At 43.6% G+C, this 12,165-nt stretch overlaps 2 protein-coding genes and 1 long non-coding RNA gene across 3 annotated transcripts; 1 reads left to right on the top strand and 2 right to left on the bottom strand.

Annotated features, from left to right (window-relative positions):
- Positions 1–61: 61 nt before the first annotated feature.
- On the bottom strand, positions 62–1,165 carry LOC132462449 (uncharacterized). Its single transcript, XR_009526844.1, has 3 exons — positions 1,014–1,165; positions 520–567; positions 62–336 (listed from the first exon to the last, which is right to left on the bottom strand). It is a non-coding gene; the product is annotated as an uncharacterized LOC132462449 (long non-coding RNA).
- A 330-nt stretch (positions 1,166–1,495) lies between these two features.
- On the top strand, positions 1,496–5,325 carry sdr39u1 (short chain dehydrogenase/reductase family 39U, member 1). Its single transcript, XM_060057998.1, has 6 exons — positions 1,496–1,651; positions 2,589–2,695; positions 3,108–3,190; positions 3,579–3,700; positions 3,981–4,133; positions 4,249–5,325. The coding sequence occupies exons 1-6, from the start codon at positions 1,636–1,638 to the stop codon at positions 4,686–4,688; spliced, it is 921 nt and encodes a 306-aa protein (XP_059913981.1). The 5' UTR covers positions 1,496–1,635; the 3' UTR covers positions 4,689–5,325.
- mettl17 (methyltransferase like 17) lies at positions 5,220–11,552 on the bottom strand. The gene is made up of 14 exons (XM_060057995.1): positions 11,100–11,552; positions 10,834–10,975; positions 10,335–10,484; positions 10,159–10,234; positions 8,886–8,967; positions 8,721–8,794; positions 8,032–8,126; positions 7,870–7,940; positions 7,388–7,495; positions 6,922–6,990; positions 6,787–6,837; positions 6,438–6,530; positions 6,142–6,335; positions 5,220–5,450 (listed from the first exon to the last, which is right to left on the bottom strand). Exons 1-14 carry the CDS (start codon positions 11,166–11,168, stop codon positions 5,357–5,359), a joined length of 1,368 nt encoding a protein of 455 aa, XP_059913978.1. The 5' UTR covers positions 11,169–11,552; the 3' UTR covers positions 5,220–5,356.
- Between the last annotated feature and the right edge of the window lie 613 nt (positions 11,553–12,165).

Genomic DNA, 12,165 nt, shown 5'->3' with positions numbered 1-12,165 from the left:
TATTCAGAGGAACCCAAACTAATAGTCTCGATGCATGAAACAAATCCATTTGAGACAAAAATGTAATTATATAAACTTTATTAATACAGAGCAGTTCAGTTGGGAATCGCAGAAATACAAGTCAATAAATTAAATAGGGCATATAGCCTACACAATATCTAGAATTTATGCGCAGAAGTTACGAGCAGGCCGATATAACTTTATATATCGGAGGTAACGATCTTGAGTCACCAAGAACGCGTGATTATTTTTTATATTCTATACCAGTTCTGTTCACTCCATTTGATGGCACATGCAGGACCCTGTCGACTGTCTCCTTCCAGCAAGTACACCTACCTAGAGTAAAACAAGGACACGTGCGTTAATGGCAAATACAAAACCGACTTTCGCACCAACATAAGCACCTTTGAATCTCAGAGCACATAGCTCAAATCATAGAAATTCATGTGAAACACGGAATATGCAAGTCATCATCGATTCAAAAATGGTAAAGTAGTTAAGGGAGTATTCACGACATACCTCGCTGCGATCAACCCCGTTCAAGGATAGGTAGTGGCCGTTCATTTCCTATGGGCAGAATACAGAACATGAGCCTTAGGACCGAAGAGTAGCCTTTACACACGGGGAGACGGGGCTGGGTCAAACCATCAGCGCAGTGAAATTATAATCATGAGGTTCAGGTGAAACACGGACTCACGGCAAATCATCATTTCAGGTTTGACTGCAACACAAAGTCTAATACCCCATCCAGTTAGTAGTACAAGTAAAAGTTCAAAGTTAGTACATAGTGTCCTAAATCGATTGTAATTTCCATTACAACTACAAAACTATCAACAGACTTCGCAGATCAAAAAGCAGCTTTTCATTAGCCTTTAGCATAGCCGAACATGCATGCGGCGTGATGGACTAGGAAAAGACGTTAATGATTATACATCTAATAATTTAAACTAACCACAAATAAACAACCTACCAACAAACCAAATGTAAATAACCAAAATGAATCAACAACATACCTATGGGACTCAAAACCGTGTGTAACCTATGATCAGAGGCACAATGATTATAGCACTAACAACGCGACGAAGAGACCACAATGTTCCTGAGAAGCTGTATTTATGGCTTTATCAAAACCACGTGTTTCTTGTTCTCCGGACATGCTACTTCCGGGGCTGGCACCCAATCAATGCAGACATGAATGAGTTCAACTTTCTACTGTGATTTCCCCATAGGCTACAGCTTAATAATCGTATTTTTTATTGTATTGATTTTAGGGCAATAAGACACCGCATTGGTGATCATTTTAATTTTGTATTTGTATATATTATATTCATTTTGTTTAATTTATTTTCACTCTTTATCTCACACATAAATAACATATAATAAATGTTGTTGTTTTTCCATCTTCATGTTACATGTAATGTAACGTATGTCTGCACTGGTATGCTCTGTTTCTCATAGAAGGGAACCAATCAGCGTCCACATAGAAGGGAACCAATCAGTGTCCTCATAGAAGGGAACCAATCAGAGTCCAAACACTATTCTTTTTTACTGGAGTTTTTTAATGCACTGAGGAAGGACATTTGCGATGCTGGGGTTAACTGCGATTCATTTACATTAGACAGTTTATGTGTAGACATGCGAGTATTAATAGGTAAGTTTGGCAAAATATGTTTTAAATATTAAGTAGCCTAAATGTTTGGACAATATGACACTGTCAGAGTTATATGGCTTCATAGTATAGCTCGCGTTGGTCCGATATCCCCTTGGAATACATTATTGCTTGGCACTGTCATAGACAAGACGCCTAGCTTGACTTGTGATGCCAATGCAATTTTATTTTCCGACTATTAACAACGTGTTGTTTTTAATAAATGTGGATAGCTATCGAGCTAACGTAGTACTGTTTTGTAAGAGTCTTTATCACGCATGCGCGATAGGACTCGTATTTAACCATCAAGGGTAAAGGCAAGTATATTTAGATAGCACCCTTCAAATGCAAAATTCCTAGTGGTTAACATTTACAGGAATATCTTATTGTCAAATGGTTAAAATAATATAAATGTATCAGTTCTGCAGCCAGTTTTTTATCCGTTTGTATACAATGCTATTTAGAACCTTCACCCATAGAGCTAATTAGACCTATTTCATTGGGTCGGAAATCTAGATTGAAAAATATCCGAACTATTGTTTGATGCCAGGATGGGGTAGATGTGTAGGAAAACACCTTTTGTATAACTCTACTTTAAAAGGTTAGGTTATTGTATAGGCCTGTAATTGCTTGAGGCATCAACTTAAAACTTTTTCAGAAGATAAATGGATAGATATTTAGACAGATAGGAACTTTATTAATCTCTCAGGAAGGTTCCTTCAGAAAATTGCCCTTCCAGCAGCAGGAAACACCATGTCACAAATAGAGGCTAGTGTTTCATTGTCAATTGGATTCCATAACAAATAAAAGAATAATAATATAACAATATATAGATACATTTAAGATACTCATTTGGATGTCAGTACATGACAACGGCCTGATTTCCTGACAATAATACACTATAGAGTTCTCTTCTCTGCAAACGTTCTTTTGTTAACAGGCGGAGGTTCTGGCTTTGTTGGACGTGAGCTCACTCGCTTGCTTGGGAAGCATGGCCATGAGGTCACACTCATATCCCGTAAACCTGGCCCGGGAAGGATAACCTGGGTATGAACACACTGATTAACCCTCACCCCAGAACATAACAAAGCACATGATATATGTCAGTGTTTCCCCCAGAAAATGTCTTAGTGGTCAAGGAGTTATGGCACGACTATTGTTGTGAACAGTATTACTGATGCATTATTTATCTTTATTTTTTGTACCTGATGGAAGTATGTTTTCTTTCCCTACGAGAGATTTGTACTTTGTTAATGCATAATAATTAAAATGTATCTATTAAAAAAATAAAAATAAAGATTAATATATATATTTATATTTTTAGACATTGGTATTCAAGGCGGGGCCCTGTTGTTGTTGTTAAGGCGGCTGCCTTAACAACACAGTGCTGGGGGGGAACACTGTATGTGCCCCTATGTTTTTGTAAAGAGCTTTCAGATGAATTATAACATCCCCCCAGGCCCAGTTGCAGTCTGATGGCCTCCCACCATGTGATGGCGCTGTCAACCTGTCTGGAGAGAGCATCCTGAACCCCATGAGATGGTGAGGAAGAGGGGCACGCCTGATTGACGTCTACCTAGCCACACCTCCTTCAAATAATCGAGATACAAATGTCCATATTTTGGATTGCAATAACAACCAAGAAGTAATTATATCGAAGACCATATCTGTCGTAGCTGGTTTCCAGACCATGTTTCCTAAATAAAGTCCAGTACACAATTACTTTGAGAAGGCAGACGTCCTTAATAACACGTTTCCCAGGAAAGCCTTGAAACATGCAAATTGCTCCTTTTCCATGTTCAGAGGAACCCACACTCCAACATGGCGTTGAGGGTCTTAAAACGCTCCCACCGTCGGTAACTGTCAATAATGGAGATTGTGCTAATTCGCTTTCATCACAGCATGGAATAAAAACAAAACATGGTTTCAGGTGGAACGAAAGCTACAAAAAGGATGTGTTCTCCAGCCGGATCGACACCACCAGGACTCTGGCTCACGCCATCGCTGCGTCGCCCAATCCGCCGCGTTCCTGGGTTCTGATAACGGGCGTCGGTGGGTCTTACTCACAGAAGAACTGCAATGACTCTAGTGTGAATGGAGATAAGTGTCTGTGTGCCGTCTCACCATTATCCCGGTGAGTCAGGCATGTTGCTCCACATCCTGTCCACAGCTTATTTTCTATCAACTAAAACTTTTATGTAATATAAGGTATGAGTTCTTGCAAACTGTTGCAATATTTCAATGCTTACACGTTCCAAACAGATTTTCTTTGACGTGAAAGCTAGTATTTAATGAGACAAACATAACTCATTTGTTATTTTTTGACCCACAGCATGTTACAAACCCAGCCTTACAGCCGAGTACATGGAAGACAGCGAATGGACGCCATTCGACCTTCTGTCCAGACTGGTGAAGGAGTGGGAAGCAGCCGCACTCCTTCCTGAGAACGTGGCACAGACCACCAAACAGGTGGTCATCAGACCTGGTATGTCGACCTCTTCAGCTCAATGCCTCATTTTTGTTGATTTTTAAAAACATAACTTTGGATTCCACTACAACCTGAAGCTCACCGCAGTGGTAATTCCACCTCTCGCCCCCAGGGGTAGTGCTGGGTCGCGACGGAGGTGCCATGAAGCAGATGCTGCTGCCCTTCTGGCTAGGCCTCGGGGGCACGCTTGGGCCGGGCACGCAACCGTTTCCATGGATACACGTCAGGGACCTGGCAGGGGTCATCGCCCACTCCCTGGGGCCCGGCTCGCCCCCGGACGGGCCCGACGCCGGCCCGGGGGCCCAGGTGCTGAACGGGGTGGCCCCGGCGCAGAACACCAACTACGAGTTCACCAAGGAGCTGGGCCGGGCGCTGGGACGCCCCACCGTCCTCCCCGTGCCCGCCTTCGTCCTGAACGCAATGCTGGGCTCCGAGAGGGCCCTGGTGCTCACCCACGGCCAGAGGGTCACTCCCAAGAGGACCCTGGAGACGGGCTATCAGTACCAGTACCCCGACCTGAGCTCGGCGCTGAAGGAGATCGTCGGGGGTTGATGTGAAGGACTCCCAGGCTCTCACACACTGCCGGTTCACCACGGACTGCTACGCGCATCGCGCTCGAGCGACCGACGCTTGGTCTCAGTCCGGAAAGCAGTTGTTCTCCTACGATGAATGTTGTTTAATCTTTATTTTATTTTATGGATTGATCATAATTAAACTTTCAGCATTTCACGATCAAGACCGGAACACAGCTGACTGAGGGCGCTCCTCGCACAACAATTAATTTAATAAATAATGTGTCACGGACCCATTAGGACCAGGTAGTTTACCATCATGGTGATGGTAGGTCTATGATTAATATGGATCCGACCCATAATTAACACAAGCCTGTAAGGCAGTGAAGCTTGTGTGGAAAGAACCCATTTCATGGGGCACAAAAACAGAAAATCTGTCGTTAATCTGCTTGCTGAGTGGGGATATAATAATTTACTAGTACATACTTAATTATACACACACAAGACTGTAAATGACTTCATAGTCTACATTTCTTTATGGGGATAAAAGAATAAATGACTTGACTCAATCTGTAGTTCAGAAAGTCCTTTATCTAGCGAATACATTTAAGCAACATTTTGGCAGTGGACATAGGTGTTTTTATGTAATGGGATAAATAAAAGTTTATTGCATCCCACATTGTTGTCATGTTCTTTCTTCCCGCTTGGTCACTCTGAGTCACTCAGAGGACCCGCCTCTTCTTGCTGAATGATTGGCAGCTGATCTCCCCAATCACTGCTCCGGGCACAGCGGTACACATCGCTGACAAATTAAGCACAAAGTTAGTTATGACACAAAATATTGTTCTATACTAGAAATAGATCATTTATCTTTCACTCATTGACAATCATCGTTATTGGTTCTGTTGTCACTCCAAGTGGGTTTTAATTTCCCACTTGCAAAACTAAACCCATCACCTTGCAGGGTAAGTGGGAATCTGAGACGCGGACTCTAAACATGAGTTCTGAATGGAGAATGCACCTGGTTGGTTCCACACTGTAGCACAGCCCGATCAGACACAGAGACACACACACCCTGCCAGCGCCCTAATGTCTGACACCAGCTGTAAACAGTGAAGGTGTTCTATGTTTTGTCTTTTTTTTATAAGTCACATAGTACTTAAACTGAAACAAACCAATATGGCCAATAACGCATATAATAATATAATATGCCATGTTTCTACAACCGCAGTATGGCTCAAAGTAGCCTTAATTACTCTGGTTTATCTTTGAGTAGTCATTTCATATCCTGGCTTGTGTGAAATATCGGTAGGCGGATTTAGACCAGGCTGCTAAATAAAATGGTTCAGCCTACTATGACATTGCTGATAGCATGAATTCAAATATTAAATACATAAGCGTCTGATGTAGGCTCAGTCATGTAGCTCAGAGTAGTGGGCTGCAGCCCGCCGGCCAAGTTGGAGCGTTTTCTTTTTGCATTCGAGTCGTTTTACCGGCCGTGTTTCTTTCGCGTCACCACCGTGTGGTGGAGCTGTCCGTCCGGGCTGCACGTGTGGCAGTGCACGTGTCTGGGCCGTCGCAACACCGGCGCCACCAACCGGGCCCAGCGCGGCCCGGCCGCTGCCTCTTTCGGATCCGACCGCGACAGCACCACGTAACTGAAGGTCTCCGTCTGACGCACCGGACTCTGGAGGGACAGGAACAAACACGTTCACACAAGTATGAGCATATCTCGAAGCCCGTGATTTACAGCTTACAGCTGTGTGGCGGTGAAGAGGGCGTGACTCACCCCTGGGAGAGGGAGAGGGTGGTAGTGTTGGTGGAAGTTGCAGGGCACAGCGGGAAAGCGGGCCAGCTTGGGACATGTCATTTCATGGGGACACTGTTTGGGGAAATGAGGTCACATGGCTGGTATGAAATGAATCTATATCTGCTCATAATGTTTCTTTAGCAAGTGTCTTAAGAGTAGTTTGGGAATTTTTCAACAGAACTGCAGATATACCCCCCCCCCCCCCCCCCCCCCATTTTAAACATTAGATCATTTTAAAGATAAACTCTACTCCTATGTCAAAAACGAACTGAACGTTTACACAAGGCACAAAACTGTATGTAGAGTAGAATGAGAATAAATCACATACCGGAGCAAACACAGATGCTGTTCTGGAGTCCAAGGACGTCTGTTCCTGTGTCTGTGTCCAGCGGTGCAAAGGCCACAATCAGTCTTACTGCAACGTATACACACAGGATCGCATCTTGGCAAATGGTAGAAATACCTTGAGCAAGGTGTCTCTGGCTTCCATGAGGATCTGATGGCCCTCTTTGGTCCCATTTTCAACCAGCACCTTTTAACATGGACATGTTCATTAGCAACAAATCATCTTCTACAAGCAAAGTACTTCTATTTCCGGGTTGTTAAAGCGAAAGGACCTTCAAGCAGAAGCACAGAGTGACCTGTATTCAAACTGAACCTTTTGACAAAACTCTGGCCAGTAGGCAATCTGGTTATATTTTTGGTTTTACTTATGTAAATTAATGGATGCATTGTTTGAGAACTAAATTCTGAATTGATATACATGCCAGTGTCATAACAATGTGTATATAGGGACCACTGTCTGACGCGCACACACACACACACACACACACACACACACACACACACACACACACACACACACACACACACACACACACACACACACACACACACACACACACACACACACACACACACACACTTACAAGATAGGAGCTGGTCTTCCTCCACAGAGTCAACAGAGTCTCTACTCGCTCCTTCTGACTGGCTAATTCAGACAGTGAGAAGGCTCCAACTACCAGGTCAAACTGCACCTAGTAGCAGAAAGGACATCTCCATATACAGAAAACATTGTGGCAAACATTGTTACTCAACTGAATGCTCAATTGAAGTGGGCACATCTCGCTCAGCTACCTTCTATATACAAGACCAAATTGCTTCATAGGATTGATTTGGAAACAATTGGCATTGGTGTGGGACATTAACTCTAAATTTCTTCAGTCCCTCCACCATTTTATTAAAAGACTATTAAAAGATTTTCAAGGTAACTGCTTCACACACCAAAACACGCGTATGAAGCAAGCTTAAAAAGATAACAGTTCCACTTTAACCGTTCAAAAAAATTCCTAGCAACTGGACTTAAAACATTAACTCATGCTGGTTTTAACAAGTGGTATTAAGTTCATACCTTCGGCGACACGGGGAGAAACTGTCTGAAATACACCTGCTTGATGTGAGGCGCAGCTTTGTCGTCGTCATCTGTGGAACGACAAACAAAAACACAGTCAACAGAACAGCAGGAAGGGACCAAAGCGCCGGCGAGGGGAGTGGATCGGGTGAGGAGCCGTGCCTTTGAGAAGCCGCTCTGCCAGAACGTTCATCGGCCCGGAGCTGTCCACACACACCATCTCCTTCAAAGTGTCACCCCAACATGAGTGTGATGCCCTGGGACGGAGACAGAATGTAAAACAACACAAACCCCGTCTTCATGTCGAATACCAACTGGTAAAACACACTGGATAGTATATTTGCTAGCATCATTCTTTGCAATTAATCTGAATACTGCTGGTAGCGAGACCACCCAGATATTCCTGTTTGCGTCTTACATTTAATCATTTGGGCCTTGGCCGGGCCCGAACGGATATCCACATATTATGAGCCCTTACATTTTTCATAAAGCTAAACTCAAACAGCCAGTCAGATTAAATAACTAACCAACGCTCTTGCCGAATCCAGTTCGGGGGTCAAGCATAAACAAAATCTTTTACATTTACTGTTATCATTATTCAGTTGATTTCGGATAAACACTTCTGATTGCTTCGGAGGTAGTTACTCTCTCCTAGATTGGTCCAATCATATTAGCATATTTGGGAAAGGCTTTCAACATTCTGGAGGCGAGACTGATATTTAAGATAAAAATTATGTGAACTGGCAAGATCAGGGGGGTTTGACATGGCTAACATATAATATAAAAGATTATAATTATGCAAAAAATTATATATATATTAAACCAAACCGAACATTATAATTCCAACTCACCAGACCGCTGTGCCCAACCCCGAGCCGAAATCCAAGAGAGAATGAGGGGCGAAGGAAGGGTCCCTGACCAATATCTTAAAGCAGAGGAAACAAAAGATTCTGGCATCAGAAAAGGTTTTGGAGGGAGATTTGGTCCAAGCGCTGATCAGAGGTGATCCTCGTCACCTCGTTAAGGGCTCTCCTCACTGCGGTGTAGCCACCGGCCAGCCGGGCGGCCATGTACACCACGCCCAGGTCTTCATCAAACCTAGAGAGAGAGAGACAGACAGAGAGGGAGAGACAGACAGAGAGGGAGGGCGAGAGACAGACAGAGAGGGAGGGACAGACAGAGAGGGAGAGACAGACAGAGAGGGAGGGCGAGAGACAGACAGAGAGGGAGGGCGAGAGACAGACAGAGAGGGAGGGCGAGAGACAGACAGAGAGGGAGGGCGAGAGACAGACAGAGAGGGAGGGACAGACAGAGAGGGAGAGACAGACAGAGAGGGAGAGACAGACAGAGAGGGAGAGACAGACAGAGAGGGAGGGAGAGACAGACAGAGAGGGAGGGAGAGACAGACAGAGAGGGAGGGCGAGAGACAGACAGAGAGGGAGAGACAGACAGAGAGGGAGGGCGAGAGACAGACAGAGAGGGAGGGACAGACAGAGAGGGAGAGACAGACAGAGAGGGAGAGACAGACAGAGAGGGAGAGACAGACAGAGAGGGAGGAAGAGACAGAGAGGGAGGGCGAGAGACAGACAGAGAGGGAGAGACAGACAGAGAGGGAGGGCGAGAGACAGACAGACAGAGAGGGAGGGCGAGAGACAGACAGACAGAGAGAAAGAGACAGACAGAGAGGGAGGGAGAGACAGAGAGGGAGGGCGAGAGACAGACAGAGAGGGAGAGACAGACAGAGAGGGAGGGAGAGACAGACAGAGAGGGAGGGACAGACAGAGAGGGAGGGCAGGAGGCAGAGGTGTTTCACCGCAGTCCCAATGGATTACATTACATTACATTTAGGGCATTTAGCCGACGCTTTTATCCAAAGCAACTTACAAAAAGTGCATTTGTGATAAGAAGTGAAACAATATATCGCTGTCAGTACAGTAAAGATGTTCAACCAAGAACAAGTACTAACAATCGCAAGGCTAACCCATTCCCCGTGTACAGCAGTGATAGCAGCTACTGCAGATGCTACTCAATTAAGTACTATGAATAACAACAACATACAATAAGTGCGTACATTAAGTGCCCGGACGTACAACATACTGTGGTGGGCGGGAGGGACTGGATGGCTATGCAGATCCTAGGTGCACTCTGAACTGGTGAGTTTTGAGTTTTGTATGGTCTTTTAAAAAATGTCGGAATACTTTACCATAGACAAGTTACACCAAAATGAAGGACTCAGATTCAGCATGACAAAGTATGTGAATATCCCCCCACACGGACATCGATGGTTACCTCACAGGGGTCCAGTTGTATGTTGTCCTTTTGAGTTCAGACAGCACTTTCATCTTAACGTAATCACCGTCATAAGCTAAAATGTTAAGCACATATATTTTAGATAGGACTATAAGGGAAATGTACACAAATAAGCTCGCATCCACTGGAGAGATTACACTTTTCCTGTTCGTCACCTTCTCTCCTCTCCTTTGCGTTCTCCAAGACAAGCTTCTCCAGGCTTTTGGCTCTCTTCCTCAGGTTCAAGTCCTCCACTGGCCTTTTCCTGCTCCACAGATACTGTGTGAGACTCTGAGCTCGATCGGACAGTCCTTTGATCTGAGCACCTGGAGTTGAGTAGAACTAGTGAAAAACTGAACTTTCAAGGCAATAGGTTTTTTATATTTGAACTGTCGTGGACAAGGGGTGAGGATAATCTTTACAATAAATCAATAACAAACAGATGAGTGTACAATAGTAATATGTTGCCATTTATCATATTGTGTATGTACTATTTACCATTAACATATTACTATTTTTAATGCAGACATATTGAAAGTAATATTAACATTATAAATGATATCATACACAGTGTAACTGTTGTGATAGATAATGTATAGTCAGAGACTGTGCATAGATAGTATAGTGTGACGAAAGCAAATTTAAGTTAATAAAAATAAATTAAACACCACCTACCAAGAACAATTGATTGTGCGGCCCTTTGCAGTTGCTCGGGTAAGCGTAGTGTTTTCAAGTTGGTTACACCTGGGTGCTTCCTATGAGGCACTCCATTCAGAAAGTCTACTTGCGTTTGAGGATGTACTGCTGAAGACATTCTCTGGAAATAATACATAATAAATAAGCCACTGGTACCAAATTAATTTCACCACCACCGTTGATTAAACGTATACATAGGTGGCTAACCTCTCTAATAGTTCAATGACACCGACGAATAGACTCACCCGGCATATGATCCTCAAGGCTGATGTCTTTTGACATATGACGATGGCCACATGAGTGGTAGACGCCATATTACAAACTGTTATTATATAAATTAGCCTGCTCTTCGACCCTTAACTATGGCACAAATAAATATTGCACGACTTCATAATCCATTCATGTCCACCTCCATGTGCACCATTGGGTCATATACGGTACGACTCCAAAATAAATCCGACTACTACGCGAGGCGGAACGTTTGGCGAGGGCGATGCTGATGGCAACATGGGAAACAAACGGAGGACTTTCGTGATTTTTGGCTACTTATTTCAAATAATCTTTGAGCTAAACGTATTATTTAAAATTGTTCAGTTGTTGAGGAACTTTTGGTGTGTACACCCCTTTACTGAAAAAAACATATCTTCTTCATGTACTTCAAATTAGAACAAGCTACAGCAGCGACCTCCCACGGTGGATTCATCCCAGTACACAACCATCTTGTGACGCTTGTATTCAACGCTGCCACCGCTGCTCCAACTAGGAAAACGAGGATGAAAGTAGTATGAGGAAGATGTAGACGAAAATACCCCCCCCCCCCCCAAGTAATAGGCTTATTTTAACAAAAAGCGTTACACATATAAGACAGATGAGTGTGCTTTAATCTCAGTACAGGTGGTCCTCCTATCCACATAGCGTATGGGGCCATCTTTCACATAATCAACCGCTGTAGACGTTTTGCAAACAGCTAGACGATGACTATCGGTCGTCCTCATATGCAAAGAGTGAGCAAACAAAAACCCATTGACAGAGATGGATGCTCCTTTGCAGTCATATTTACATAAGAACATATTTATATAAGGACCTCATATGTCCGAAATAAATGGTCGAACGATAGACATTAGCGCGGCGCGCCGTCCATATAGTGAGAAGTTCAAGTTGTACAATTATTATTCTAAAACGATCAATCCCAACTGGTAAAATAAATTCCGGCAAATTGAATTAAATTGAAGTTTCATATTTTTCCGATAAACTAACATAAGGATTTATTTTCCGAAAAGCAACATTTTGAACGTCACTTTCGGTTTTTCC

Source organism: Gadus macrocephalus, chromosome 8 (assembly GCF_031168955.1).
Source record: "Gadus macrocephalus chromosome 8, ASM3116895v1".
In the NCBI taxonomy this organism is placed as follows: domain Eukaryota; kingdom Metazoa; phylum Chordata; class Actinopteri; order Gadiformes; family Gadidae; genus Gadus; species Gadus macrocephalus.
The sequence above is the reverse complement of the archived record's forward strand: the minus strand, read 5'-3'. Positions and strand labels throughout refer to the sequence as shown.